This window comes from Staurois parvus, unplaced genomic scaffold (genome assembly GCF_062004578.1).
Source record: "Staurois parvus isolate SC_StPar_1 unplaced genomic scaffold, SC_StPar_1.0 ptg001919l, whole genome shotgun sequence".
In the NCBI taxonomy this organism is placed as follows: domain Eukaryota; kingdom Metazoa; phylum Chordata; class Amphibia; order Anura; family Ranidae; genus Staurois; species Staurois parvus.
In genome coordinates, this window is record NW_028319715.1 from 302501 (window position 1) to 328990 (window position 26490).

General features: G+C 54.2%; 1 protein-coding gene across 1 annotated transcript in view; it reads right to left on the reverse strand.

Annotated features, from left to right (window-relative positions):
• Nucleotides 1-6586: 6586 nt before the first annotated feature.
• Nucleotides 6587-26490, reverse strand: part of LOC149433273 (serine protease inhibitor A6-like) — a 110734-nt gene continuing 90830 nt past the window's right edge. Inside the window, exon 5 of the mRNA XM_089664477.1 lies at nt 6587-6861. Within this exon, the coding sequence (XP_089520603.1) occupies nt 6661-6861 (201 nt within the window). The 3' untranslated portion in view covers nt 6587-6660. The remainder of the gene's footprint in view (nt 6862-26490) is intronic.

Here is a 26490-nt window from a genome sequence, read left to right on the forward strand (position 1 = left end):
TCTATCTATCTATCTATTATCTATCTATCTATCTATCTATCTATTATCTATCTATCTATCTATTTATTATCTATCAATCTATCTATCTATCTATCTATCTATCTATCTATCTATTATCTATCTATCTATCTATCTATCTATCTATCTATCTATCTATCTATTATCTATCTATCTATCTATCTATATATCTATCTATTATCTATCTGTTATGCAGGCCATAGATGGGTCAAAAATCGGCCGATTTTTCTGCCGAAAATAAAACCGGCCAATTTTCAGATCGTTATTGGGCTATTCGTTCGGCCGTTTTTCGGTATTCTGGCAGATTTTTTTTATCAGTAAAGTTGGAAAGAAGTTGGCCGATTTTGCCGATTGGGCGATTTTCGCGGCAATGATGGGCAAATCGGCCGATTTTTTACCGATAAAAAATCTGCGCATGAGCAGTGACCTGCAAGAGGAAGACAAAAAGAAGAAAAGAAGAAGAGGAAGAAGAAGAAGAGGATGATGAAGAAGAGGAAGAAGAAGAGGATGATGATGAAGAAGAAGATGATGATGAAGAAGAAGAAGAAGAGGATGATGATGAAGAAGGAGAAGAAGAAGAAGAAGAAGAAGAAGAGGAGGATGATGATGAAGAAGAAGAAGAAAAAGAAGAAGAGGATGATGATGATGATGAAGAAGAAGAAGAAGAGGAAGAAAAAGAGGATGATGATGAAGAAGAGGATGATGAAGAAGAAGAGGATGATGATGATGAAGAAGAAGAGGATGATGATGATGAAGAAGAAGATGATGATGAAGAAGAAGAGGATGATGAAGAAGAAGAGGATGGTGAAGAAGAACAAGAAGAAGAAGAAGAAGAAGAGGATGATGATGATGATGAAGAAGAAGAAGAAGAAGAAGAAGAAGAGGATGATGATGAAGAAGAAGAAAAGGATGATGAATAAGAAGAAGAAGAAGAAGAAGGATGAAAAATAAGAGGAATTCCAGGCCGGCAAAAAGTGTCTCTGCAGAGAGCTCTGCTATTTCTTTGACAGTTCCTTGACATTTACAGTGGTTGCAACAATGTATCTATTTGTTTCCAAATAAAAACATCCTAAATGGATACAAATAAATACATTGTTGCAACTGCTATAAATGTCAAGGAACTGTCAAAGAAATAGCAGAGCTCTCTGCAGGGACACTTTTTGCCGGCTGTAGACGGGATGAAAATCGGCCGATTTGTTTTACCATTGCTGGTAACGTCGGCCGCTTGAACGACCGATTTTTCGTTTTGTAAAAGAAAAATTGGCCGTTTTTCTCCCCGTCTATGGCCTGCATTAATCTATGTAGAATGAAGTACAACCTACCGTTATAAGTGCGCTCACCTGTCCTCTGAACGGCACAAATCTCCGAGAGTCTGACACTTATATTGCTCATGAAAAGGTTTGCTAATCAGATCCACTGCGAGGTCACAATGACCCGACCCAACAAATATGACGAAATTCTGGATGGAGATAAACATTGCACAAAAGAGCGAACAACTGATGAGGGGAACTCTGCACTGGCCAGTAACTTCCCAATATACAATGTATCAGTGTAAGAATGCTATATATCAATGCAGTAATGTTATGCCCTGAGTTCAGAAATGGAAATTAATTGTAACATTTTACCATTTGTTTATGCATGTTCTCCCTGTGCCTGCGTGAGTTTCCTCCGTTTATTCCGGTTTCTTCCCACATTCCAGAGACATGCTGGGAGGTTAATTGGCTCCCGTCTAAATTGGCCCTAGTATGTATGAATGTGAGTTAGGGACCTTAGATTGTACGCTCCTCGGGGGCGGGGACTGATGGGAATGTACAATATATATGTAAAGCTCTGCGTAAATTGACAGCGCTATATAATCACATGAAATAAATATATAATGGTGTCAGTCCGCTGTAAAAGAACCTGTCATGGAAGGTTTTCTCCATTCTAAATACCATTTTCTTTATGGGACAGGACTGGTGAGCCCCTGTGACCCCTCATGAACAATGATCATTCACAATCCTCACACATGTAGGTAAAACCAATATCTCCTAAAGGTTCCCTGTATAGGAGACATTCTGCGGAGCAGAAACCGGTGACATCACTGGAGCATGCGCTCTGAAGGTACGGCATACCTGTGTCATTCCTCCAAAGCTGTGTGCCGTGGCTGAAACTCCCACGGAAGTGATGTCATCAGCTGCTCAGCCATTCAAGCAGCCGCAATCCGCGAACACGGAAGGAAATCCGGGGGAAGATGGAATCCTTCTGCACCGGAGACGGCGTGCCGCTGGAGGGCATCTCTCTATGCTACGTCCTTCAGAATGTACTAGTATGTAATGCACCCGACCACATTATAATATTACCTTGCAGCAGGAAACCTGATTGTTTTTTAACGCGTTTACTACCACGTCATATGATAGCTACATAGTTAGTCTGGATGAAAAAAGACAAAAGTCCATCCAGTTCAACCATTCAAAAAAAAAAAGTTATAATCCTACACCCACATATGACCAGAGGAAGGCAAAAACCCAGCAAAGCACGATCCAATTATCTCCTGAAGGTGAAAACATTCCTTCCTTATCCCCCGAGAGGCAATCAGATATTCCCTGGATCAACTTTCCCTATAAATGTTATATCCAGTTATATTCTGTGTATCCAAGAAAGAATCCAGGACTTTCCTACAGCAATCCACTGAGCTGGCCACAACCAACTCTGGAGGGAGTCTATTCCACATTCTCTCAGCTCTTACTGTGAAGAAACCTTTCCGTGATTGGAGATTAAATCTCTTCTCCTCCAGATGTAAAGAGCGCCCCCTTGTCCTCTGTGAGGTCCTCAGGGGGAAGAACTACACCGAGTTCACTATATGAACCACTGATGTATTATACATGGAGATCATATCCCCCTTATGTATTATACATGGAGATCATATCCCCCCTTATGTATTATACATGGCGATCATATCCCCCCTTATGTATTATACATGGAGATCATATCCCCCTTATGTATTATACATGGTGATCATATCCCCCCTTATGTATTATACATGGCGATCATATCCCCCCTTATGTATTATACATGGAGATCATATCCCCCTTATGTATTATACATGGAGATCATATCCCCCCTTATGTATTATACATGGAGATCATATCCCCCCTTATGTATTATACATGGAGATCATATCCTCCTTATGTATTATACATGGAGATCATATCCCCCCTTATGTATTATACATGGAGATCATATCCCCCCTTATGTATTATACATGGAGATCATATCCCCCCTTATGTATTATACATGGAGATCATATCCCCCCTTATGTATTATACATGGAGATCATATCCCCCTTATGTATTATACATGGAGATCATATCCCCCCTTATGTATTATACATGGAGATCATATCCCCCCTTATGTATTATACATGGAGATCATATCCCCCCTTATGTATTATACATGGAGATCATATCCCCCCTTATGTATTATACATGGAGATCATATCCCCCCTTATGTATTATACATGGAGATCATATCCCCCCTTATGTATTATACATGGAGATCATATCCCCCCCCCCTTATGTATTATACATGGAGATCATATCCCCCCTTATGTATTATACATGGAGATCATATCCCCCTTATGTATTATACATGGAGATCATATCCCCCTTATGTATTATACATGGAGATCATATCCCCCCTTATGTATTATACATGGAGATCATATCCCCCCTTATGTATTATACATGGTGATCATATCCCCCCTTATGTATTACCGTATTTTTCGCCGCATAAGACGCACTTTTCCTTCCCCAAAACTGGGGGGGAAATGTCAGTGCGTCTTATAAGGCGATTTTGGAGCGGCCGGTCCGGTATTTCCACCGCACGTTATCAAAGGTTCGCACGAAACATGTCAGGGGAATGCCTCTATTTGACGCTATACCCCATCTGGATCATTGATTTGTGAGGCTATGTCTGTATCGCCTTCTCTGCTGTATCACATGTGAGTGTTTTGCAGTTTGCAATTATACTTTGGATCTTCAATAAACAGTATCACACTATTAGCATTATTTTGCCTCCCTGGCTCGTTTTATTTTGAGCCACCCAAGGTGGAGGAGTCTAAGGAATCTGGACGGCGTTGGACCCTTCTGGTGAGCCTGTGATGACCCCCATGAGTGAGTGACACCATCCCTGGGAGTCTGCTGCAGCCCTAGATGACGCCATTGTGATGACCAGATCCTGATGTCCATGTGGGATATTTACATACAACGCTCAGTTTGTATGTACTTCTGGTAAGTGCATTATTGTACTATTGCCTCACGGAACAGCCAGGAGTCTGCCACAACTTTGTGAATTCCACAATTTAGTGCCTTTTTGATTACAGGACTTCATATATATTTATGCCATGAACTGACAAGTGTGATGAATATGCACTGAATATGGGTATTTTCACAATTTTAATTTCAGCGCTGCATTGTTTTGATTTTTATTTACTACAGAGGTGCTGAGGTATACCTTTCATGCTAGCGGCTTTATATCATTTTACATACTTTTTTCAAGCATACATCTTAATTTGCGCTCGTTCATTTCACTCTATTATGGGATATATGTGTTTGTACTGGCTTGGTGGGGGGTGTTTCCAGCAGCCCTTCCCCCGATGGGACAGCCTGCTGATGTGTTTCCTGTCTGGGTGTGTATTTCCCCGCCCTGTGTATAGATCTTGTATCTATGTTAAAATAAAGCAGTCTATTTCCTGTTTTAATACAAGTCTGGTGCTGTCTCATCCTGTTGGGTCAGCGGTGGTGTCCGTGGAAATGTGTTCGGACAGGGAAGTGGGAGTCTAACGGAAATACCCTAGTGCAATCGGGGTCTGCTTCCATTACAATGGGGCAATATTCCTTTCACTGATACCAACAATGGGGCACTATTCCTTCCACTGACACTAATGAAGAGGCACTATTCCTCCCACTGACACCAATGATGGGGCACTATTCCTCCCACTGACACCAACGATGGGGCACTATTCCTCCCACTGACACCAACGATGGGGCACTATTCCTCCCACTGACACCAACGATGGGGCACTATTCCTCCCACTGACACCAACGATGGGGCTCTATTCCTCCCACTGACATCAACGATGGGGCACTATTCCTCCCACTGACACCAACGATGGGGCACTATTCCTCCCACTGACACCAACGATGGGGCACTATTCCTCCCACTGACACCAATGATGGGGCACTATTCCTCCCACTGACACCAATGATGGGGCACTATTCCTCCCACTGACACCAATGATGGGGCACTATTCCTCCCACTGACATCAACGATGGGGCACTATTCCTCCCACTGACATCAACGATGGGGCACTATTCCTCCCACTGACACCAATGATGTGGCACTATTCCTCCCACTGATACCAACGATGGGGCACTATTCCTCCCACTGACACCAATGATGGGGCACTATTCCTCCCACTGACACCAATGATGGGGCACTATTCATCCCACTGACACCAATGATGGGGCACTATTCCTCCCACTGACACCAATGATGGGGCAATATTCCTCCCACTGACACCAATGATGGGGCACTATTCCTCCCACTGACACCAATGATGGGGCACTATTCCTCCCACTGACACCAATGATGGGGCACTATTCATCCCACTGACACCAATGATGGGGCACTATTCATCCCACTGACACCAATGATGGGGCACTATTCCTCCCAGTGACACCAATGATGGGGCACTATTCCTCCCACTGACATCAACGATGGGGCACTATTCCTCCCACTGACACCAATGATGGGGCACTATTCCTCCCACTGATACCAACGATGGGGCACTATTCCTCCCATTGGCACCAATGATGGGGCACTATTCCTCCCACTGACACCAATGACGGGGCACTATTCCTCCCACTGACACCAATGATGGGGCACTATTCCTCCCACTGATACCAACGATGGGGCACTATTCCTCCCACTGACACCAACAATGGGGCACTATTCCTCCCATTGGCACCAATGATGGGGCACTATTCCTCCCACTGACACCAATGATGGGGCACTATTCCTCCCACTGACACCAATGATGGGGCACTATTCCTCCCACTGACATCAACAATGGGGCACTAATCCTCCCACTGATACCAATGATGGGGCACTATTCCTCCCACTGACACCAATGATGGGGCTCTATTCCTCCCACTGACACCAATGATGGGGCTCTATTCCTCCCACTGATATAAACAATGGGGCACTATTCCTCCCACTGACACCAATGATGGGGCACTATTCCTCCCACTGACACCAATGATGGGGCACTATTCCTCCCACTGACACCAATGATGGGACACTATTCCTCCCACTGATACCAATGATGGGGCGCTATTCCTCCCACTGACACCAATGATGGGGCACTATTCCTCCCACTGACACCAATGACGAGGTTCCCAATGCACATGTCTATCAGAGCTCAGTTTGTGACTCCCCCACACCACCCTATTGGTCCCCCATTACCGGCTGGTATCTCTCACTCATTAACACAAAGGCAATCCGGGGGAAAACAACAACACAGAAATTGTTCAGCACATCCCCTTTATTCTCAGCAGGATGGTTTCATTTTGTTCAGCACTTTATATCTGCTTCATCCGATTATATCCCTGACCACTCGGGGTCCATGAATCGGCCAATCCCGAGGATGGTTTTGGTGTCTTTGTGGTACAACATCATGATGAACGGGCGATTAACATTGAACTGGGGGACCTGAAGGGCGGCTAAGTTTAATGTGGAAAAAGTCGAAGCGTCGTCCGCTGTTCCTCTCTCCTTGAAGGTGATATAAGATTGGTGGAGAACCTGTCAACACAGAAAAATCAAGGAATGAACTTATAAAAGTTAAAAGAATGAAAAATTAAAAAAACAAACCTAGAAAAAAAGATTTGGGGACTAAGATAAATGAAACATACTAGGAGAGTGGACTTCTGTTAGGAAGAGAGATTGGGAGGGGGGGGGGTGCTAGTAGGGGTGATTGAAGGAATTTGCGCGAGGAGAATTTATTTTTTTGGGGGGGTTATTGCTAGTAGAGGGGATTTGGGGGGAGGAGATTTCTGCTGAGAGAGTGAATTTCTGTTAGGTAGAGGGATTGGGGGATTTGTGCTAGGGGGGAAACATTTTTGGGGTGGGTTTAGTGCTAGCAGAGGGGATTTGGGGGGGATTTGTAGTAGAAGGGGGAATTGGAGGAGGAATTTGTACTAGGAGAATGGATGTCTGTTAGGAAGAGGGATTTGGGGGGGGGGATGTGTGCCAGCAGGGATGGTTGAAGGGATTTGTGCTAGAGGGGGGATTTTGTTTGGGGTGTGTTTGTGTAGTGGGCTGCAGATGGTATTTGGGAAGGATTTCTGCTGAGAAAAAGGGATTGGGGGGGGGGGGGGATTTGTACTAGGACAATAGATTTCTGTTACGAAGAGTGATTGGGGGGAGGATTTGTGCTAATAGGGATGATTGAAGGGATTTGTGCTAGGAGGGGATTTTGTTTTGGGGGGGGGGGGGTTTAGTGCTAGCACAGGGGAATTTGGAATTGGTGCTGAGGGAGGGGGTTTGGGAGGATTTGTACTAGAAGGGGTGATTGAAGGGATTTGTGCTAGGAGTGGAAATTTGGGGAGGGGGGGAGTATTACTGCTAGCAGAGGGGATTGGGGGAGGGGAATTTGTGCTGAGAGAAGGGGATTTGGGAGGATTTGCACTAGATGGGGTGATTATGAAGAGGGATTTATACTAGGAGAGTGGATTTCTGTTAGGAAGAGGGATTTGGGAGGGGAGGAAATTTGTGCTAGTAGGGGTGATTGAAGGGATTCGTGCGAGGAGAGGAAATTTGGGGAGGATCAGTGCTACCAGGGGGAATGGGGGGGGGGTGATTTGTGCTGAGGGAGGGGGATTTGGAGGGGATTTGTACTAGAAACGGAAATTTGTAGGGGGGATTTTTACTAGGAGAGTGGATTTCTGTTATGAAGTGGGATCTGGGAGGGGATTTGTGCTACTAGGGGTGATTGAAGAAATTTGTGCCAGAAGGGGAACATTTTTTTATTTTGGGGAGGGGGGAATTAGTGCTAGCAGAGGCGATTTGGAGGGATTTGTACTAGGAGAGTAAATTACTGTTAGGAAGAAGGATTTGGGGGGTGGAAGGTTTTGTGTGTGTGTGTGTGTGGGTGTGTGGGTGGGTGAGCAGAGAGGGGTGTTTGGGGTGTGGAGGTGAGCAGAGAGGGGTGTTTGGGGTGTGGAGATGAGCAGAGAGGGGTGTTTGGGGTGTGGAGGTGAGCAGAGAGGGGTGTTTGGGGTGTGGAGGTGAGCAGAGAGGGGTTTGAGGTGTGGAGGTGAGCAGAGAGGGGTGCTTGGGGTGTGGAGGTGAGCAGAGAGGGGAGTTTGGGGTGTGGAGGTGAGCAGAGAGGGGCGTTTGGGGTGTGGAGGTGAGCAGAGAGGGGCGTTTGGGTGTGGAGGTGAGCAGAGAGGGGCGTATGGGGTGTGGAGGTGAGCAGAGAGGGGTGTTTGGGGTGTGGAGGTGAGCAGAGAGGGGAGTTTGGAGTGTAGAGGTGAGCAGAGAGGGGCGTTTGGGGTGTGGAGGTGAGCAGAGAGGGGCGTTTGGGGTGTAGAGGTGAGCAGAGAGGGGCGTTTGACGTGTGGAGGTGAGCAGAGAGGGGCGTTTGAGGTGTGGAGGTGAGCAGAGAGGGGTGTTTGGGATGTGGAGGTGAGCAGAGAGGGGTGTTTGAGGTGTGGAGGTGAGATGAGAGGGGTGTGGAGGTGAGCAGAGAGGGATGTTTGAGGTGTGGAGGTGAGCAGAGAGGGGTGTTTGAGGTGTGGAGGTGAGCAGAGAGGGGTGTTTGAGGTGTGGAGGTGAGCAGAGAGGGGCGTTTGGGATGTGGAGGTGAGCAGAGAGGGGTGTTTGAGGTGTGGAGGTGAGCAGAGAGGGGGGTTTGAGGTGTGGAGGTGAGCAGAGAGGGGGGTTTGGGGTGTCGAGGTGAGCAGAGAGGGGTGTTTGGGATGTGGAGGTGAGCAGAGAGGGGTGTTTGAGGTGTGGAGGTGAGATGAGAGGGGTGTGGAGGTGAGCAGAGAGGGATGTTTGAGGTGTGGAGGTGAGCAGAGAGGGGTGTTTGAGGTGTGGAGGTGAGCAGAGAGGGGCGTTTGGGTGTGGAGGTAGGCAGAGAGGGGCGTTTGAGGTGTGGAGGTGAGCAGAGAGGGGTGCTTGAGGTGTGGAGGTGAGCAGAGAAAGGTGTTTGGGGTGTGGGGGTGAGCAGAGAGGGGTGTTTGAGGTGTGGAGGTGAGCAGAGAGGGGTGTTTGAGGTGTGGAGGTGAGCAGAGAAAGGTGTTTGGGGTGTGGAGGTGAGCAGAGAGGGGTGTTTGAGGTGTGGAAGTGAGCAGAGAGGGGTGTTTGAGGTGTGGAGGTGAGCAGAGAGTGGTGTTTGGGGTGTGGAGGTGAGCGAGAGGGGTGTGGAGGTGAGCAGAGAGGGGTGTTTGGCGTGTGGAGGTGAGCAAAGAGGGGTGTTTGGGGTGTGGAGGTGAGCAGAGAGAGGTGTTTGGGGTGTGGAAATGAGCAGAGAGAGGTGTGGAGGTGAGCAGAGAAGGGTGTTTGAGGTGTGGAAGTGAGCAGAGAGGGGTGTTTGAGGTGTGGAGGTGAGCAGAGAGTTGTGTTTGGGGTGTGGAGGTGAGCGAGAGGGGTGTGGAGGTGAGCAGAGAGGGGTGTTTGGGGTGTGGAGGTGAGCAGAGAGGGGTGTTTGGGGTGTGGAGGTGAGCAGAGAGAGGTGTTTGGGGTGTGAAAGTGAGCAGAGAGGGGTGTGGAGGTGAGCAGAGAGGGGTGTTTGGGGTGTGGAGGTGAGCAGAGAGGGGTGTTTGGGGTGTGGAGGTGAGCAGAGAGGGGTTTGAGGTGTGGAGGTGAGCAGAGAGGGGTGTTTGGGGTGTGGAGGTGAGCAGAGAGGGGTGTTTGGGGTGTGGAGGTGAGCAGAGAGAGGTGTTTGGGGTGTGGAAGTGAGCAGAGAGGGGTGTGGAGGTGAGCAGAGAGGGGTGTTTGGGGTGTGGAGTTGAGCAGAGAGGGGTGTTTGGGGTGTGGAGGTGAGCAGAGAGGGGTGTTTGGGGTGTGGAGGTGAGCAGAGAGGGGTGTTTGGGGTGTGGAGGTGAGCAGAGAGGGGTGTTTGGGGTGTGGAGGTGAGCAGAGTGGGGTGTTTGAGGTGTGGAAGTGAGCAGAGAGGGGTGTTTGAGGTGTGGAGATGAGCAGAGAGTTGTGTTTGGGGTGTGGAGGTGAGCGAGAGGGGTGTGGAGGTGAGCAGAGAGGGGTGTTTGGGGTGTGGAGGTGAGCAGAGAGGGGTGTTTGGGGTGTGGAGGTGAGCAGAGAGAGGTGTTTGGGGTGTGAAAGTGAGCAGAGAGGGGTGTGGAGGTGAGCAGAGAGGGGTGTTTGGGGTGTGGAGGTGAGCAGAGAGGGGTGTTTGGGGTGTGAAGGTGAGCAGAGAGGGGTGTTTGAGGTGTGGAGGTGAGCAGAGAGGGGTGTTTGGGGTGTGGAGGTGAGCAGAGAGGGGTGTTTGGGGTGTGGAGGTGAGCAGAGCGGTGTTTGAGGTGTGGAGGTGAGCAGAGAGGGGTGTTTGGGGTGTGGAGGTGAGCAGAGAGGGGTGTTTGGGGTGTGGAGGTGAGCAGAGAGGGGTGTTTGGGGTGTGGAGGTGAGCAGAGAGGGGTGTTTGAGGTGTGGAGGTGAGCAGAGAGGGGTGTTTGAGGTGTGGAGGTGAGCAGAGAAAGGTGTTTGGGGTGTGGAGGTGAGCAGAGAGGGGTGTTTGAGGTGTGGAAGTGAGCAGAGAGGGGTGTTTGAGGTGTGGAGGTGAGCAGAGAGTGGTGTTTGGGGTGTGGAGGTGAGCGAGAGGGGTGTGGAGGTGAGCAGAGAGGGGTGTTTGGGGTGTGGAGGTGAGCAAAGAGGGGTGTTTGGGGTGTGGAGGTGAGCAGAGAGAGGTGTTTGGGGTGTGGAAATGAGCAGATAGAGGTGTGGAGGTGAGCAGAGAGGGGTGTTTGAGGTGTTGAGGTGAGCAGAGAGGGGTGTTTGGGGTGTGGAGGTGAGCAGAGAGGGGTGTTTGGGGTGTGGAGGTGAGCAGAGGGGTGTTTGAGGTGTGGAGGTGAGCAGAGAGGGGTGTTTGAGGTGTGGAGGTGAGCAGAGAGTTGTGTTTGGGGTGTGGAGGTGAGCGTGAGGGGTGTGGAGGTGAGCAGAGAGGGGTGTTTGGGGTGTGGAGGTGAGCAGAGAGGGGTGTTTGGGGTGTGGAGGTGAGCAGAGAGGGGTGTGGAGGTGAGCAGAGAGGGGTGTTTGGGGTGTGGAGGTGAGCAGAGAGGGGTGTTTGGGGTGTGAAGGTGAGCAGAGAGGGGTGTTTGAGGTGTGGAGGTGAGCAGAGAGGGGTGTTTGGGGTGTGGAGGTGAGCAGAGAGGGGTGTTTGGGGTGTGGAGGTGAGCAGAGCGGTGTTTGAGGTGTGGAGGTGAGCAGAGAGGGGTGTTTGGGGTGTGGAGGTGAGCAGAGAGGGGTGTTTGGGGTGTGGAGGTGAGCAGAGAGGGGTGTTTGGGGTGTGGAGGTGAGCAGAGAGGGGTGTTTGAGGTGTGGAGGTGAGCAGAGAGGGGTGTTTGAGGTGTGGAGGTGAGCAGAGAAAGGTGTTTGGGGTGTGGAGGTGAGCAGAGAGGGGTGTTTGAGGTGTGGAAGTGAGCAGAGAGGGGTGTTTGAGGTGTGGAGGTGAGCAGAGAGTGGTGTTTGGGGTGTGGAGGTGAGCGAGAGGGGTGTGGAGGTGAGCCGAGAGGGGTGTTTGGGGTGTGGAGGTGAGCAAAGAGGGGTGTTTGGGGTGTGGAGGTGAGCAGAGAGAGGTGTTTGGGGTGTGGAAATGAGCAGATAGAGGTGTGGAGGTGAGCAGAGAGGGGTGTTTGAGGTGTGGAGGTGAGCAGAGAGGGGTGTTTGGGGTGTGGAGGTGAGCAGAGAGGGGTGTTTGGGGTGTGGAGGTGAGCAGAGGGGTGTTTGAGGTGTGGAGGTGAGCAGAGAGGGGTGTTTGAGGTGTGGAGGTGAGCAGAGAGTTGTGTTTGGGGTGTGGAGGTGAGCGTGAGGGGTGTGGAGGTGAGCAGAGAGGGGTGTTTGGGGTGTGGAGGTCAGCAGAGAGGGGTGTTTGGGGTGTGGAGGTGAGCAGAGAGAGGTGTTTGGGGTGTGGAAGTGAGCAGAGAGGGGTGTGGAGGTGAGCAGAGAGGGGTGTTTGGGGTGTGGAGTTGAGCAGAGAGGGGTGTTTGGGGTGTGGAGGTGAGCAGAGAGGGGTGTTTGAGGTGTGGTGGTGAGCAGAGAGGGGTGTTTGGGGTGTGGAGGTGAGCAGAGAGGGGTGTTTGGGGTGTGGAGGTGAGCAGAGAGGGGCGTTTGGGGTGTGGAGGTGAGCAGAGAGGGGCGTTTGGGGTGTGGAGGTGAGCAGAGAGGGGCGTTTGGGGTGTAGAGGTGAGCAGAGAGGGGCGTTTGACGTGTGGAGGTGAGCAGAGAGGGGCGTTTGGGGTGTAGAGGTGAGCAGAGAGGGGCGTTTGACGTGTGGAGGTGAGCAGAGAGGGGCGTTTGAGGTGTGGAGGTGAGCAGAGAGGGGGGTTTGGGGTGTGGAGGTGAGCAGAGAGGGGCGTTTGGGGTGTTGAGCTGAGCAGAGAGGGGTGTTTGGGGTGTGGAAGTGAGCAGAGAGGGGTGTGGAGGTGAGCAGAGAGGGGTGTTTGGGGTGTGGAGTTGAGCAGAGAGGGGTGTTTGGGGTGTGGAGGTGAGCAGAGAGGGGTGTTTGAGGTGTGGAGGTGAGCAGAGAGGGGTGTTTGGGGTGTGGAGGTGAGCAGAGAGGGGTGTTTGGGGTGTGGAGGTGAGCAGAGTGGGGTGTTTGAGGTGTGGAAGTGAGCAGAGAGGGGTGTTTGAGGTGTGGAGATGAGCAGAGAGTTGTGTTTGGGGTGTGGAGGTGAGCGAGAGGGGTGTGGAGGTGAGCAGAGAGGGGTGTTTGGGGTGTGGAGGTGAGCAGAGAGGGGTGTTTGGGGTGTGGAGGTGAGCAGAGAGAGGTGTTTGGGGTGTGAAAGTGAGCAGAGAGGGGTGTGGAGGTGAGCAGAGAGGGGTGTTTGGGGTGTGGAGGTGAGCAGAGAGGGGTGTTTGGGGTGTGAAGGTGAGCAGAGAGGGGTGTTTGAGGTGTGGAGGTGAGCAGAGAGGGGTGTTTGGGGTGTGGAGGTGAGCAGAGAGGGGTGTTTGGGGTGTGGAGGTGAGCAGAGCGGTGTTTGAGGTGTGGAGGTGAGCAGAGAGGGGTGTTTGGGGTGTGGAGGTGAGCAGAGAGGGGTGTTTGGGGTGTGGAGGTGAGCAGAGAGGGGTGTTTGGGGTGTGGAGGTGAGCAGAGAGGGGTGTTTGAGGTGTGGAGGTGAGCAGAGAGGGGTGTTTGAGGTGTGGAGGTGAGCAGAGAAAGGTGTTTGGGGTGTGGAGGTGAGCAGAGAGGGGTGTTTGAGGTGTGGAAGTGAGCAGAGAGGGGTGTTTGAGGTGTGGAGGTGAGCAGAGAGTGGTGTTTGGGGTGTGGAGGTGAGCGAGAGGGGTGTGGAGGTGAGCAGAGAGGGGTGTTTGGGGTGTGGAGGTGAGCAAAGAGGGGTGTTTGGGGTGTGGAGGTGAGCAGAGAGAGGTGTTTGGGGTGTGGAAATGAGCAGATAGAGGTGTGGAGGTGAGCAGAGAGGGGTGTTTGAGGTGTTGAGGTGAGCAGAGAGGGGTGTTTGGGGTGTGGAGGTGAGCAGAGAGGGGTGTTTGGGGTGTGGAGGTGAGCAGAGGGGTGTTTGAGGTGTGGAGGTGAGCAGAGAGGGGTGTTTGAGGTGTGGAGGTGAGCAGAGAGTTGTGTTTGGGGTGTGGAGGTGAGCGTGAGGGGTGTGGAGGTGAGCAGAGAGGGGTGTTTGGGGTGTGGAGGTGAGCAGAGAGGGTGTTTGGGGTGTGGAGGTGAGCAGAGAGAGGTGTTTGGGGTGTGAAAGTGAGCAGAGAGGGGTGTGGAGGTGAGCAGAGAGGGGTGTTTGGGGTGTGGAGGTGAGCAGAGAGGGGTGTTTGGGGTGTGAAGGTGAGCAGAGAGGGGTGTTTGAGGTGTGGAGGTGAGCAGAGAGGGGTGTTTGGGGTGTGGAGGTGAGCAGAGAGGGGTGTTTGGGGTGTGGAGGTGAGCAGAGCGGTGTTTGAGGTGTGGAGGTGAGCAGAGAGGGGTGTTTGGGGTGTGGAGGTGAGCAGAGAGGGGTGTTTGGGGTGTGGAGGTGAGCAGAGAGGGGTGTTTGGGGTGTGGAGGTGAGCAGAGAGGGGTGTTTGAGGTGTGGAGGTGAGCAGAGAGGGGTGTTTGAGGTGTGGAGGTGAGCAGAGAAAGGTGTTTGGGGTGTGGAGGTGAGCAGAGAGGGGTGTTTGAGGTGTGGAAGTGAGCAGAGAGGGGTGTTTGAGGTGTGGAGGTGAGCAGAGTGGTGTTTGGGGTGTGGAGGTGAGCGAGAGGGGTGTGGAGGTGAGCCGAGAGGGGTGTTTGGGGTGTGGAGGTGAGCAAAGAGGGGTGTTTGGGGTGTGGAGGTGAGCAGAGAGAGGTGTTTGGGGTGTGGAAATGAGCAGATAGAGGTGTGGAGGTGAGCAGAGAGGGGTGTTTGAGGTGTGGAGGTGAGCAGAGAGGGGTGTTTGGGGTGTGGAGGTGAGCAGAGAGGGGTGTTTGGGGTGTGGAGGTGAGCAGAGAGGGTGTTTGGGGTGTGGAGGTGAGCAGAGAGGGGTGTTTGGGGTGTGGAGGTGAGCGTGAGGGGTGTGGAGGTGAGCAGAGAGGGGTGTTTGGGGTGTGGAGGTCAGCAGAGAGGGGTGTTTGGGGTGTGGAGGTGAGCAGAGAGAGGTGTTTGGGGTGTGGAAGTGAGCAGAGAGGGGTGTGGAGGTGAGCAGAGAGGGGTGTTTGGGGTGTGGAGTTGAGCAGAGAGGGGTGTTTGGGGTGTGGAGGTGAGCAGAGAGGGGTGTTTGAGGTGTGGTGGTGAGCAGAGAGGGGTGTTTGGGGTGTGGAGGTGAGCAGAGAGGGGTGTTTGGGGTGTGGAGGTGAGCAGAGAGGGGCGTTTGGGGTGTGGAGGTGAGCAGAGAGGGGCGTTTGGGGTGTGGAGGTGAGCAGAGAGGGGCGTTTGGGGTGTAGAGGTGAGCAGAGAGGGGCGTTTGACGTGTGGAGGTGAGCAGAGAGGGGCGTTTGGGGTGTAGAGGTGAGCAGAGAGGGGCGTTTGACGTGTGGAGGTGAGCAGAGAGGGGCGTTTGAGGTGTGGAGGTGAGCAGAGAGGGGGGTTTGGGGTGTGGAGGTGAGCAGAGAGGGGCGTTTGGGGTGTTGAGCTGAGCAGAGAGGGGTGTTTGGGATGTGGAGGTGAGCAGAGAGGGGTGTTTGGGATGTGGAGGTGAGCAGAGAGGGGTGTTTGGGGTGTCGAGGTGAGCAGAGAGGGGTGTTTGGGATGTGGAGGTGAGCAGAGAGGGGTGTTTGAGGTGTGGAGGTGAGATGAGAGGGGTGTGGAGGTGAGCAGAGAGGGGTGTTTGAGGTGTGGAGGTAGGCAGAGAGGGGCGTTTGTGGTGTGGAGGTGAGCAGAGAGGGGTGCTTGAGGTGTGGAGGTGAGCAGAGAAAGGTGTTTGGGGTGTGGAGGTGAGCAGAGAGGGGTGTTTGAGGTGTGGAGGTGAGCAGAGAGGGGTGTTTGAGGTGTGGAAGTGAGCAGAGAGGGGTGTTTGAGGTGTGGAGGTGAGCAAAGAGGGGTGTGGAGGTGAGCAGAGAGGGGTGTTTGGGGTGTGGAGGTGAGCAAAGAGGGGTGTTTGGGGTGTGGAGGTGAGCAGAGAGAGGTGTTTGGGGTGTGGAAATGAGCAGAGAGAGGTGTGGAGGTGAGCAGAGAGGGGTGTTTGAGGTGTGGAGGTGAGCAGAGAGGGGTGTTTGGGGTGTGGAGGTGAGCAGAGAGGGGTGTTTGGGGTGTGGAGGTGAGCAGAGGGGTGTTTGAGGTGTGGAGATGAGCAGAGAGGGGTGTTTGAGGTGTGGAGGTGAGCAGAGAGTTGTGTTTGGGGTGTGGAGGTGAGCGAGAGGGGTGTGGAGGTGAGCAGAGAGGGGTGTTTGGGGTGTGGAGGTGAGCAGAGAGGGGTGTTTGGGGTGTGGAGGTGAGCAGAGAGAGGTGTTTGGGGTGTGGAAGTGAGCAGAGAGGGGTGTGGAGGTGAGCAGAGAGGGGTGTTTGGGGTGTGGAGGTGAGCAGAGAGGGGTGTTTGGGGTGTGGAGGTGAGCAGAGAGGGGTGTTTGGGGTGTGGAGGTGAGCAGAGGGGTGTTTGAGGTGTGGAGGTGAGCAGAGAGGGGTGTTTGAGGTGTGGAGGTGAGCAGAGAGTTGTGTTTGGGGTGTGGAGGTGAGCGAGAGGGGTGTGGAGGTGAGCAGAGAGGGGTGTTTGGGGTGTGGAGGTGAGCAGAGAGGGGTGTTTGGGGTGTGGAGGTGAGCAGAGAGGGGTGTTTGAGGTGTGGAGGTGAGCAGAGAGGGGCGTTTGGGGTGTTGAGCTGAGCAGAGAGGGGTGTTTGGGATGTGGAGGTGAGCAGAGAGGGGTGTTTGAGGTGTGGAGGTGAGCAGAGAGGGGGGATTGGGGTGTCGAGGTGAGCAGAGAGGGGTGTTTGGGATGTGGAGGTGAGCAGAGAGGGGTGTTTGGGATGTGGAGGTGAGCAGAGAGGGGTGTTTGAGGTGTGGAGGTGAGATGAGAGGGGTGTGGAGGTGAGCAGAGAGGGATGTTTGAGGTGTGGAGGTGAGCAGAGAGGGGTGTTTGAGGTGTGAAGGTGAGCAGAGAGGGGTGTTTGAGGTGTGGAGGTGAGCAGAGAGGGGCGTTTGGGGTGTTGAGCTGAGCAGAGAGGGGTGTTTGGGATGTGGAGGTGAGCAGAGAGGGGTGTTTGAGGTGTGGAGGTGAGCAGAGAGGGGGGTTTGGGGTGTCGAGGTGAGCAGAGAGGGGTGTTTGGGATGTGGAGCTGAGCAGAGAGGGGTGTTTGAGGTGTGGAGGTGAGATGAGAGGGGTGTGGAGGTGAGCAGAGAGGGGTGTTTGAGGTGTGGAGGTGAGCAGAGAGGGGCGTTTGGGGTGTGGAGGTAGGCAGAGAGGGGCGTTTGAGGTGTGGAGGTGAGCAGAGAGGGGTGCTTGAGGTGTGGAGGTGAGCAGAGAAAGGTGTTTGGGGTGTGGAGGTGAGCAGAGAGGGGTGTTTGAGGTGTGGAGGTGAGCAGAGAGGGGTGTTTGAGGTGTGGAAGTGAGCAGAGAGGGGTGTTTGAGGTGTGGAGGTGAGCAGAGAGTGGTGTTTGGGGTGTGGAGGTGTGCGAGAGGGGTGTGGAGGTGAGCAGAGAGGGGTGTTTGGGGTGTGGAGGTGAGCAAAGAGGGGTGTTTGGGGTGTGGAGGTGAGCAGAGAGAGGTGTTTGGGGTGTGGAAATGAGCAGAGAGAGGTGTGGAGGTGAGCAGAGAGGGGTGTTTGAGGTGTGGAGGTGAGCAGAGAGGGGTGTTTGGGGTGTGGAGGTGAGCAGAGAGGGGTGTTTGGGGTGTGGAGGTGAGCAGAGGGGTGTTTGAGGTGTGGAGGTGAGCAGAGAGGGGTGTTTGAGGTGTGGAGGTGAGCAGAGAGTTGTGTTTGGGGTGTGGAGGTGAGCGAGAGGGGTGTGGAGGTGAGTAGAGAGGGGTGTTTGGGGTGTGGAGGTGAGCAGAGAGGGGTGTTTGGGGTGTGGAGGTGAGCAGAGAGAGGTGTTTGGGGTGTGGAAGTGAGCAGAGAGGGGTGTGGAGGTGAGCAGAGAGGGGTGTTTGGGGTGTGGAGGTGAGCAGAGAGGGGTGTTTGGGGTGTGGAGGTGAGCAGAGAGGGGTGTTTGGGGTGTGGAGGTGAGCAGAGGGGTGTTTGAGGTGTGGAGGTGAGCAGAGAGGGGTGTTTGAGGTGTGGAGGTGAGCAGAGAGTTGTGTTTGGGGTGTGGAGGTGAGCGAGAGGGGTGTGGAGGTGAGCAGAGAGGGGTGTTTGGGGTGTGGAGGTGAGCAGAGAGGGGTGTTTGGGGTGTGGAGGTGAGCAGAGAGAGGTGTTTGGGGTGTGGAGGTGAGCAGAGAGGGGCGTTTGGGGTGTTGAGCTGAGCAGAGAGGGGTGTTTGGGATGTGGAGGTGAGCAGAGAGGGGTGTTTGAGGTGTGGAGGTGAGCAGAGAGGGGGGATTGGGGTGTCGAGGTGAGCAGAGAGGGGTGTTTGGGATGTGGAGGTGAGCAGAGAGGGGTATTTGAGGTGTGGAGGTGAGATGAGAGGGATGTTTGAGGTGTGGAGGTGAGCAGAGAGGGGTGTTTGAGGTGTGGAGGTGAGCAGAGAGGGGCGTTTGGGGTGTGGAGGTAGGCAGAGAGGGGCGTTTGAGGTGTGGAGGTGAGCAGAGAGGGGTGCTTGAGGTGTGGAGGTGAGCAGAGAAAGGTGTTTGGGGTGTGAAGGTGAGCAGAGAGGGATGTTTGAGGTGTGGAGGTGAGCAGAGAGGGGTGTTTGAGGTGTGGAGTTGAGCAGAGAAAGGTGTTTTGGGTGTGGAGGTGAGCAGAGAGGGGTGTTTGAGGTGTGGAAGTGAGCAGAGAGGGGTGTTTGAGGTGTGGAGGTGAGCAGAGAGTGGAGTTTGGGGTGTGGAGGTGAGCGAGAGGGGTGTGGAGGTGAGCAGAGAGGGGTGTTTGGGGTGTGGAGGTGAGCAAAGAGGGGTGTTTGGGGTGTGGAGGTGAGCAGAGAGAGGTGTTTGGGGTGTGGAAATGAGCAGAGAGAGGTGTGGAGGTGAGCAGAGAGGGGTGTTTGAGGTGTGGAGGTGAGCAGAGAGGGGTGTTTGGGGTGTGGAGGTGAGCAGAGAGGGGTGTTTGGGGTGTGGAGGTGAGCAGAGGGGTGTTTGAGGTGTGGAGGTGAGCAGAGAGGGGTGTTTGAGGTGTGGAGGTGAGCAGAGAGTTGTGTTTGGGGTGTGGAGGTGAGCGAGAGGGGTGTTTGGGGTGTGGAGGTGAGCAGAGAGGGGTGTTTGGGGTGTGGAGGTGAGCAGAGAGGGGTGTTTGGGGTGTGTAGGTGAGCAGAGAGAGGTGTTTGGGGTGTGGAAGTGAGCAGAGAGGGGTGTGGAGGTGAGCAGAGAGGGGTGTTTGGGGTGTGGAGGTGAGCAGAGAGGGGTGTTTGGGGTGTGGAGGTGAGCAGAGAGGGGTGTTTGGGGTGTGGAGGTGAGCAGAGAGGGGTGTTTGGGGTGTGGAGGTGAGCAGAGAAGGGTGTTTGAGGTGTGGAAGTGAGCAGAGAGTTGTGTTTGGGGTGTGGAGGTGAGCGAGAGGGGTGTGGAGGTGAGCAGAGAGGGGTGTTTGAGGTGTGGAGGTGAGCAGAGAGTTGTGTTTGGGGTGTGGAGGTGAGCGAGAGGGGTGTGGAGGTGAGCAGAGAGGGGTGTTTGGGGTGTGGAGGTGAGCAGAGAGGGGTGTTTGGGGTGTGGAGGTGAGCAGAGAGAGGTGTTTGGGGTGTGAAAGTGAGCAGAGAGGGGTGTGGAGGTGAGCAGAGAGGGGTGTTTGGGGTGTGGAGGTGAGCAGAGAGGGGTGTTTGGGGTGTGGAGGTGAGCAGAGAGGGGTTTTGAGGTGTGGAGGTGAGCAGAGAGGGGTGTTTGGGGTGTGGAGGTGAGCAGAGAGCGGTGTTTGGGGTGTGGAGGTGAGCAGAGGGGTGTTTGAGGTGTGGAGGTGAGCAGAGAGGGGTGTTTGGGGTGTGGAGGTGAGCAGAGAGGGGTGTTTGGGGTGTGGAGGTGAGCAGAGAGGGGTGTTTGAGGTGTGGAGGTGAGCAGAGAGGGGTGTTTGGGGTGTGGAGGTGTAACGGAACCGGAACCCAGACCGCACTGAGTTTTTCCGTTATAGCACAACTTCCCCTGTCCGAACACCATCCACGGTCCACGCCCTCGGAATCCCTCAGGAAAAAGACAGACAACACCCAGCTCCTACTAAAACAGGAAGTCAACTACTCTTTATTTTTCTCAAACAACAGAATATATACAGAGGGCGGGGAAACACAACCAGGAACAGGAAATACCTCATCACCCCTCCCCATCCAACCAGACACAGAACAATGGGATGCAACCATGTGGCAAAGGACATTGCCCAACCCCCACACCAATACACAAACAGTACATCCCATAATAGTTCACTAGACAGAGAGACACAGCACAATGGGGGGTAGCACATGGTAAACAGACAATGGACAGCCATGTGCCCTAGACAAAGGACAACACACAAGACTCAGACATTCACATACACACCCTGTAACCCTTAACAGGCACAGGGTGCCTTAAACATAATGAGGGGGACATGAGCTGACCAAGCGGTCCCCCCACCCCCAAAAGTCACTCCCGTCACATATCTCCCCTTTCGGTAGGAGAGTAACACAGGAGTAGATCCCAGACGGATGTACTCTGAAGTTACTCTGCACCTCCAGTCCCTCAGTGCCGGCACCCACATAGTACCGCATGCAAATTGTCCCACACCAAGCGTTACTCACCCAGCCAACCTCTGCCTCTCCCGTAGAACATACCCGCCGCTGGGGAGAAGTACGGACTGGTCCTTCTCCCGGAAATCCTCTCAGCCGCTGGAGAGAAGACAGGGTGGCTGGGCCTCCTTCATCCCTCTGTGGGGGATCTGGGCCGACTGCCCAGCATCCCTGGGGTGTCCAGGTGGTGGCTGTAGTTGCTAGGCAGAGGCCAGCGGCGCTCTGCCCTGTTGCCAGCACTTCTGCTGGGGACCCCACATCTGCTCCGGCTAACCGTAGGGGAGGGAGGCCGGCTTCCTCCCCTCCCAGACTGTGGATCTGCTGCTGGGATGGAATTCCGCTGTCACTGTCCCCCTGGTGCACAGATCCTGGCCTGGGAGGGAAAACAGTTTCCTCCACTCTGGCTGACTGTGGGGGAGAGAGGACAACAACCTCCTCTCCCTTCTCACCCTGGGCCTCTGAAACTACCACAGGCATGGGGCAGAGGTCCTGGACCCTCTGTCCGGTTGTCAGCACTTCAGCTGGCGGCTCCCCGGCTGGTTCCTCCTCAGAAAAAAAGTCAATCAAATCCCCAGCCTCTGGAACTGGGGTTTGGGAATCGGGGCTCACCATCTCCTGTCCGTGGAACTCAGGAGACATTACCAGTGCTGGGCAGAGTTCAGTATTGTTTGGCCCTGTTGCCCGGTCTACTGCTGGTTCCTCCTCGGCTGAGAGGTCTATCAGATCCCCAGTCTCTGGAATTTCCACTGCTGATTCTTGGGCATGCTGCCGAACATGTCCTAGCAGCTGCCTGTATGCTCTTTCCAGATCCAGTTCTTTCTTCAGCAGGTATTCCAGATCTGGTTTAAGTTCTGAGACCCCTGTGAGACCGAACATAGCCTCTCTGCCTTCTCGTAACTCCTTCAGAGTAGGTTCTCCTCTATCGCCAAACAGAAAAAGGTCTGTAAGGCTCTCCCACAACAATCCAGGCCCACCAAAGTCAAGTCCCTCAGGAGAGCACTCTGTTGACACCCCTAAATATTCCTGCTCTGCGTACCACCGCAGAGCCCGATATCGATTGTCCAGTTCTATCTCCTGCTGAACCAATCTGTCCAACTCAGCCAACAAATGCTCCTGAGGTTGCTCTCCCAGAAATGGCATCCGTAACTTCCAATGGTCCCTGACCCGTTCCCCTGGGGTTGGATAGCACTTGCCTTTGTCCATACCAGCAGCCTGGACCGCTCCTCTCCAAAGCACCTCCCAAATCCGCTGCCTGAGCTCCAGGTACTGATCCGTAGACACAGTCCTGGGGTATGTTGCAAGGATGATCTGCAGCAGCCCTGGGAACTCTGATGCCAGGTCCATAGCTCCACTGGGGTGACTGACGTCTTTTCCTGCTCTTGAATCCCGGTGGTGGTTTGGATGTGTTTACAGCTGGAAGCACAATCCCACCGCTTGCCACCAATGTAACGGAACCGGAACCCAGACCGCACTGAGTTTTTCCGTTATAGCACAACTTCCCCTGTCCGAACACCATCCACGGACCACGCCCTCGGAATCCCTCAGGAAAAAGACAGACAACACCCAGCTCCTACTAAAACAGGAAGTCAACTACTCTTTATTTTTCTCAAACAACAGAATATATACAGAGGGCGGGGAAACACAACCAGGAACAGGAAATACCTCATCACCCCTCCCCATCCAACCAGACACAGAACAATGGGATGCAACCATGTGGCAAAGGACATTGCCCAACCCCCACACCAATACACAAACAGTACATCCCATAATAGTTCACTAGACAGAGAGACACAGCACAATGGGGGGTAGCACATGGTAAACAGACAATGGACAGCCATGTGCCCTAGACAAAGGACAACACACAAGACTCAGACATTCACATACACACCCTGTAACCCTTAACAGGCACAGGGTGCCTTAAACATAATGAGGGGGACATGAGCTGACCAAGCGGTCCCCCCACCCCCAAAAGTCACTCCCGTCACAGGAGGTGAGCAGAGAGGGGTGTTTGGGGTGTGGAGGTGAGCAGAGGGGTGTTTGAGGTGTGGAGGTGAGCAGAGAGGGGTGTTTGAGGTGTGGAGGTGAGCAGAGAGTTGTGTTTGGGGTGTGGAGGTGAGCGAGAGGGGTGTGGAGGTGAGCAGAGAGGGGTGTTTGGGGTGTGGAGGTGAGCAGAGAGGGGTGTTTGGGGTGTGGAGGTGAGCAGAGAGAGGTGTTTGGGGTGTGGAAGTGAGCAGAGAGGGGTGTGGAGGTGAGCAGAGAGGGGTGTTTGGGGTGTGGAGGTGAGCAGAGAGGGGTGTTTGGGGTGTGGAGGTGAGCAGAGAGGGGTGTTTGAGGTGTGGAGGTGAGCAGAGAGGTGTGTTTGGGGTGTGGAGGTGAGCAGAGAGGGGTGTTTGGGGTGTGGAGGTGAGCAGAGCGGTGTTTGAGGTGTGGAGGTGAGCAGAGAGGGGTGTTTGGGGTGTGGAGGTGAGAAGAGAGGGGTGTTTGGGGTGTGGAGGTGAGCAGAGAGGGGTGTTTGGGGTGTGGAGGTGAGCAGAGAGGGGTGTTTGAGGTGTGGAGGTGAGCAGAGAGGGGTGTTTGAGGTGTGGAGGTGAGCAGAGAAAGGTGTTTGGGGTGTGGAGGTGAGCAGAGAGGGGTGTTTGAGGTGTGGAAGTGAGCAGAGAGGGGTGTTTGAGGTGTGGAGGTGAGCAGAGAGTGGTGTTTGGGGTGTGGAGGTGAGCGAGAGGGGTGTGGAGGTGAGCAGAGAGGGGTGTTTGGGGTGTGGAGGTGAGCAAAGAGGGGTGTTTGGGGTGTGGAGGTGAGCAGAGAGAGGTGTTTGGGGTGTGGAAATGAGCAGAGAGAGGTGTGGAGGTGAGCAGAGAGGGGTGTTTGAGGTGTGGAGGTGAGCAGAGAGGGGTGTTTGGGGTGTGGAGGTGAGCAGAGAGGGGTGTTTGGGGTGTGGAGGTGAGCAGAGGGGTGTTTGAGGTGTGGAGGTGAGCAGAGAGGGGTGTTTGAGGTGTGGAGGTGAGCAGAGAGTTGTGTTTGGGGTGTGGAGGTGAGCGAGAGGGGTGTGGAGGTGAGCAGAGAGGGGTGTTTGGGGTGTGGAGGTGAGCAGAGAGGGGTGTTTGGGGTGTGGTGGTGAGCAGAGAGAGGTGTTTGGGGTGTGGAAGTGAGCAGAGAGGGGTGTGGAGGTGAGCAGAGAGGGGTGTTTGGGGTGTGGAGTTGAGCAGAGAGGGGTGTTTGGGGTGTGGAGGTGAGCAGAGAGGGGTGTTTGAGGTGTGGAGGTGAGCAGAGAGGGGTGTTTGGGGTGTGGAGGTGAGCAGAGAGGGGTGTTTGGGGTGTGGAGGTGAGCAGAGAGGAGTGTTTGAGGTGTGGAAGTGAGCAGAGAGGGGTGTTTGAGGTGTGGAGGTGAGCAGAGAGTTGTGTTTGGGGTGTGGAGGTGAGCAAGAGGGGTGTGGAGGTGAGCAGAGAGGGTGTTTGGGGTGTGGAGGTGAGCAGAGAGGGGTGTTTGAGGCGTGGAGGTGAGCAGAGAGGGGTGTTTGGGGTGTGGAGGTGAGCAGAGAGGGGTGTTTGAGGCGTGGAGGTGAGCAGAGAGGGGTGTTTGGGGTGTGGAGGTGAGCAGAGAGGGGTGTTTGGGGTGTGGAGGTGAGCAGAGAGGGGTGTTTGGGGTGTGGAGGTGAGCAGAGGGGTGTTTGAGGTGTGGAGGTGAGCAGAGAGGGGTGTTTGAGGTGTGGAGGTGAGCAGAGAGTTGTGTTTGGGGTGTGGAGGTGAGCGAGAGGGGTGTGGAGGTGAGCAGAGAGGGTTGTTTGGGGTGTGGAGGTGAGCAGAGAGGGGTGTTTGGGGTGTGGAGGTGAGCAGTGAGAGGTGTTTGGGGTGTGAAAGTGAGCAGAGAGGGGTGTGGAGGTGAGCAGAGAGGGGTGTTTGGGGTGTGGAGGTGAGCAGAGAGGGGTGTTTGAGGTGTGGAGGTGAGCAGAGAAGGGTGTTTGGGGTGTGGAGGTGAGCAGAGAGGGGTGTTTGAGGTGTGGAGGTGAGCAGAGGGGTGTTTGGGGTGTGGAGGTGAGCAGAGAGGGGTGTTTGGGGTGTGGAGGTGAGCAGAGAGGGGTGTTTGGGGTGTGGAGGTGAGCAGAGAGGGGTGTTTGAGGCGTGGAGGTGAGCAGAGAGGGGTGTTTGGGGTGTGGAGGTGAGCAGAGAGGGGTGTTTGAGGCGTGGAGGTGAGCAGAGAGGAGTGTTTGGGGTGTGGAGGTGAGCAGAGAGGGGTGTTTGGGGTGTGGAGGTGAGATGAGAGGGGTGTTTGGGGTGTGGAGGTGAGCAGAGGGGTGTTTGAGGTGTGGAGGTGAGCAGAGAGGGGTGTATGAGGTGTGGAGGTGAGCAGAGAGTTGTGTTTGGGGTGTGGAGGTGAGCGAGAGGGGTGTGGAGGTGAGCAGAGAGGGGTGTTTGGGGTGTGGAGGTGAGCAGAGAGGGGTGTTTGGGGTGTGGAGGTGAGCAGAGAGAGGTGTTTGGGGTGTGGAAGTGAGCAGAGAGGGGTGTGGAGGTGAGCAGAGAGGGGTGTTTGGGGTGTGGAGTTGAGCAGAGAGGGGTGTTTGGGGTGTGGAGGTGAGCAGAGAGGGGTGTTTGAGGTGTGGAGGTGAGCAGAGAGGGGTGTTTGGGGTGTGGAGGTGAGCAGAGAGGGTTGTTTGGGGTGTGGAGGTGAGCAGAGAGGGGTGTTTGAGGTATGGAAGTGAGCAGAGAGGGGTGTTTGAGGTGTGGAGGTGAGCAGAGAGTTGTGTTTGGGGTGTGGAGGTGAGCGAGAGGGGTGTGGAGGTGAGCAGAGAGGGGTGTTTGGGGTGTGGAGGAGAGCAGAGAGGGGTGTTTGGGGTGTGGAGGTGAGCAGAGAGAGGTGTTTGGGGTGTGAAAGTGAGCAGAGAGGAATGGAGGTGAGCAGAGAGGGGTGTTTGGGGTGTGGAGGTGAGCAGAGAGGGGTGTTTGGAGTGTGGAGGTGAGCAGAGAGGGGTGTTTGAGGTGTGGAGGTGAGCAGAGAGGGGTGTTTGGGGTGTGGAGGTGAGCAGAGAGGGGTGTTTGGGGTGTGGAGGTGAGCAGAGGGGTGTTTGAGGTGTGGAGGTGAGCAGAGAGGGGTGTTTGGGGTGTGGAGGTGAGCAGAGAGGGGTGTTTGGGGTGTGGAGGTGAGCAGAGAGGGGTGTTTGAGGTGTGGAGGTGAGCAGAGAGGGGTGTTTGGGGTGTGGAGGTGAGCAGAGAGGGGTGTTTGGGGTGTGGAGGTTAGCAGAGAAGGTTGTTTGAGGTGTGGAAGTGAGCAGAGAGGGGTGTTTGAGGTGTGGAAGTGAGCAGAGAGTTGTGTTTGGGGTGTGGAGGTGAGCGAGAGGGGTGTGGAGGTGAGCAGAGAGGGGTGTTTGGGGTGTGGAGGTGAGCAGAGAGGGGTGTTTGGGGTGTGGAGGTGAGCAGAGAGAGGTGTTTGGGGTGTGAAAGTGAGCAGAGAGGGGTGTGGAGGTGAGCAGAGAGGGGTGTTTGGGGTGTGGAGGTGAGCAGAGAGGGGTGTTTGGGGTGTGGAGGTGAGCAGAGAGGGGTTTTGAGGTGTGGAGGTGAGCAGAGAGGGGTGTTTGGGGTGTGGAGGTGAGCAGAGAGCGGTGTTTGGGGTGTGGAGGTGAGCAGAGGGGTGTTTGAGGTGTGGAGGTGAGCAGAGAGGGGTGTTTGGGGTGTGGAGGTGAGCAGAGAGGGGTGTTTGGGGTGTGGAGGTGAGCAGAGAGGGGTGTTTGAGGTGTGGAGGTGAGCAGAGAGGGGTGTTTGGGGTGTGGAGGTGAGCAGAGAGGGGTGTTTGGGGTGTGGAGGTGAGCAGAGGGGTGTTTGAGGTGTGGAGGTGAGCAGAGAGGGGTGTTTGAGGTGTGGAGGTGAGCAGAGAGTTGTGTTTGGGGTGTGGAGGTGAGCGAGAGGGGTGTGGAGGTGAGCAGAGAGGGGTGTTTGGGGTGTGGAGGTGAGCAGAGAGGGGTGTTTGGGGTGTGGAGGTGAGCAGAGAGAGGTGTTTGGGGTGTGGAAGTGAGCAGAGAGGGGTGTG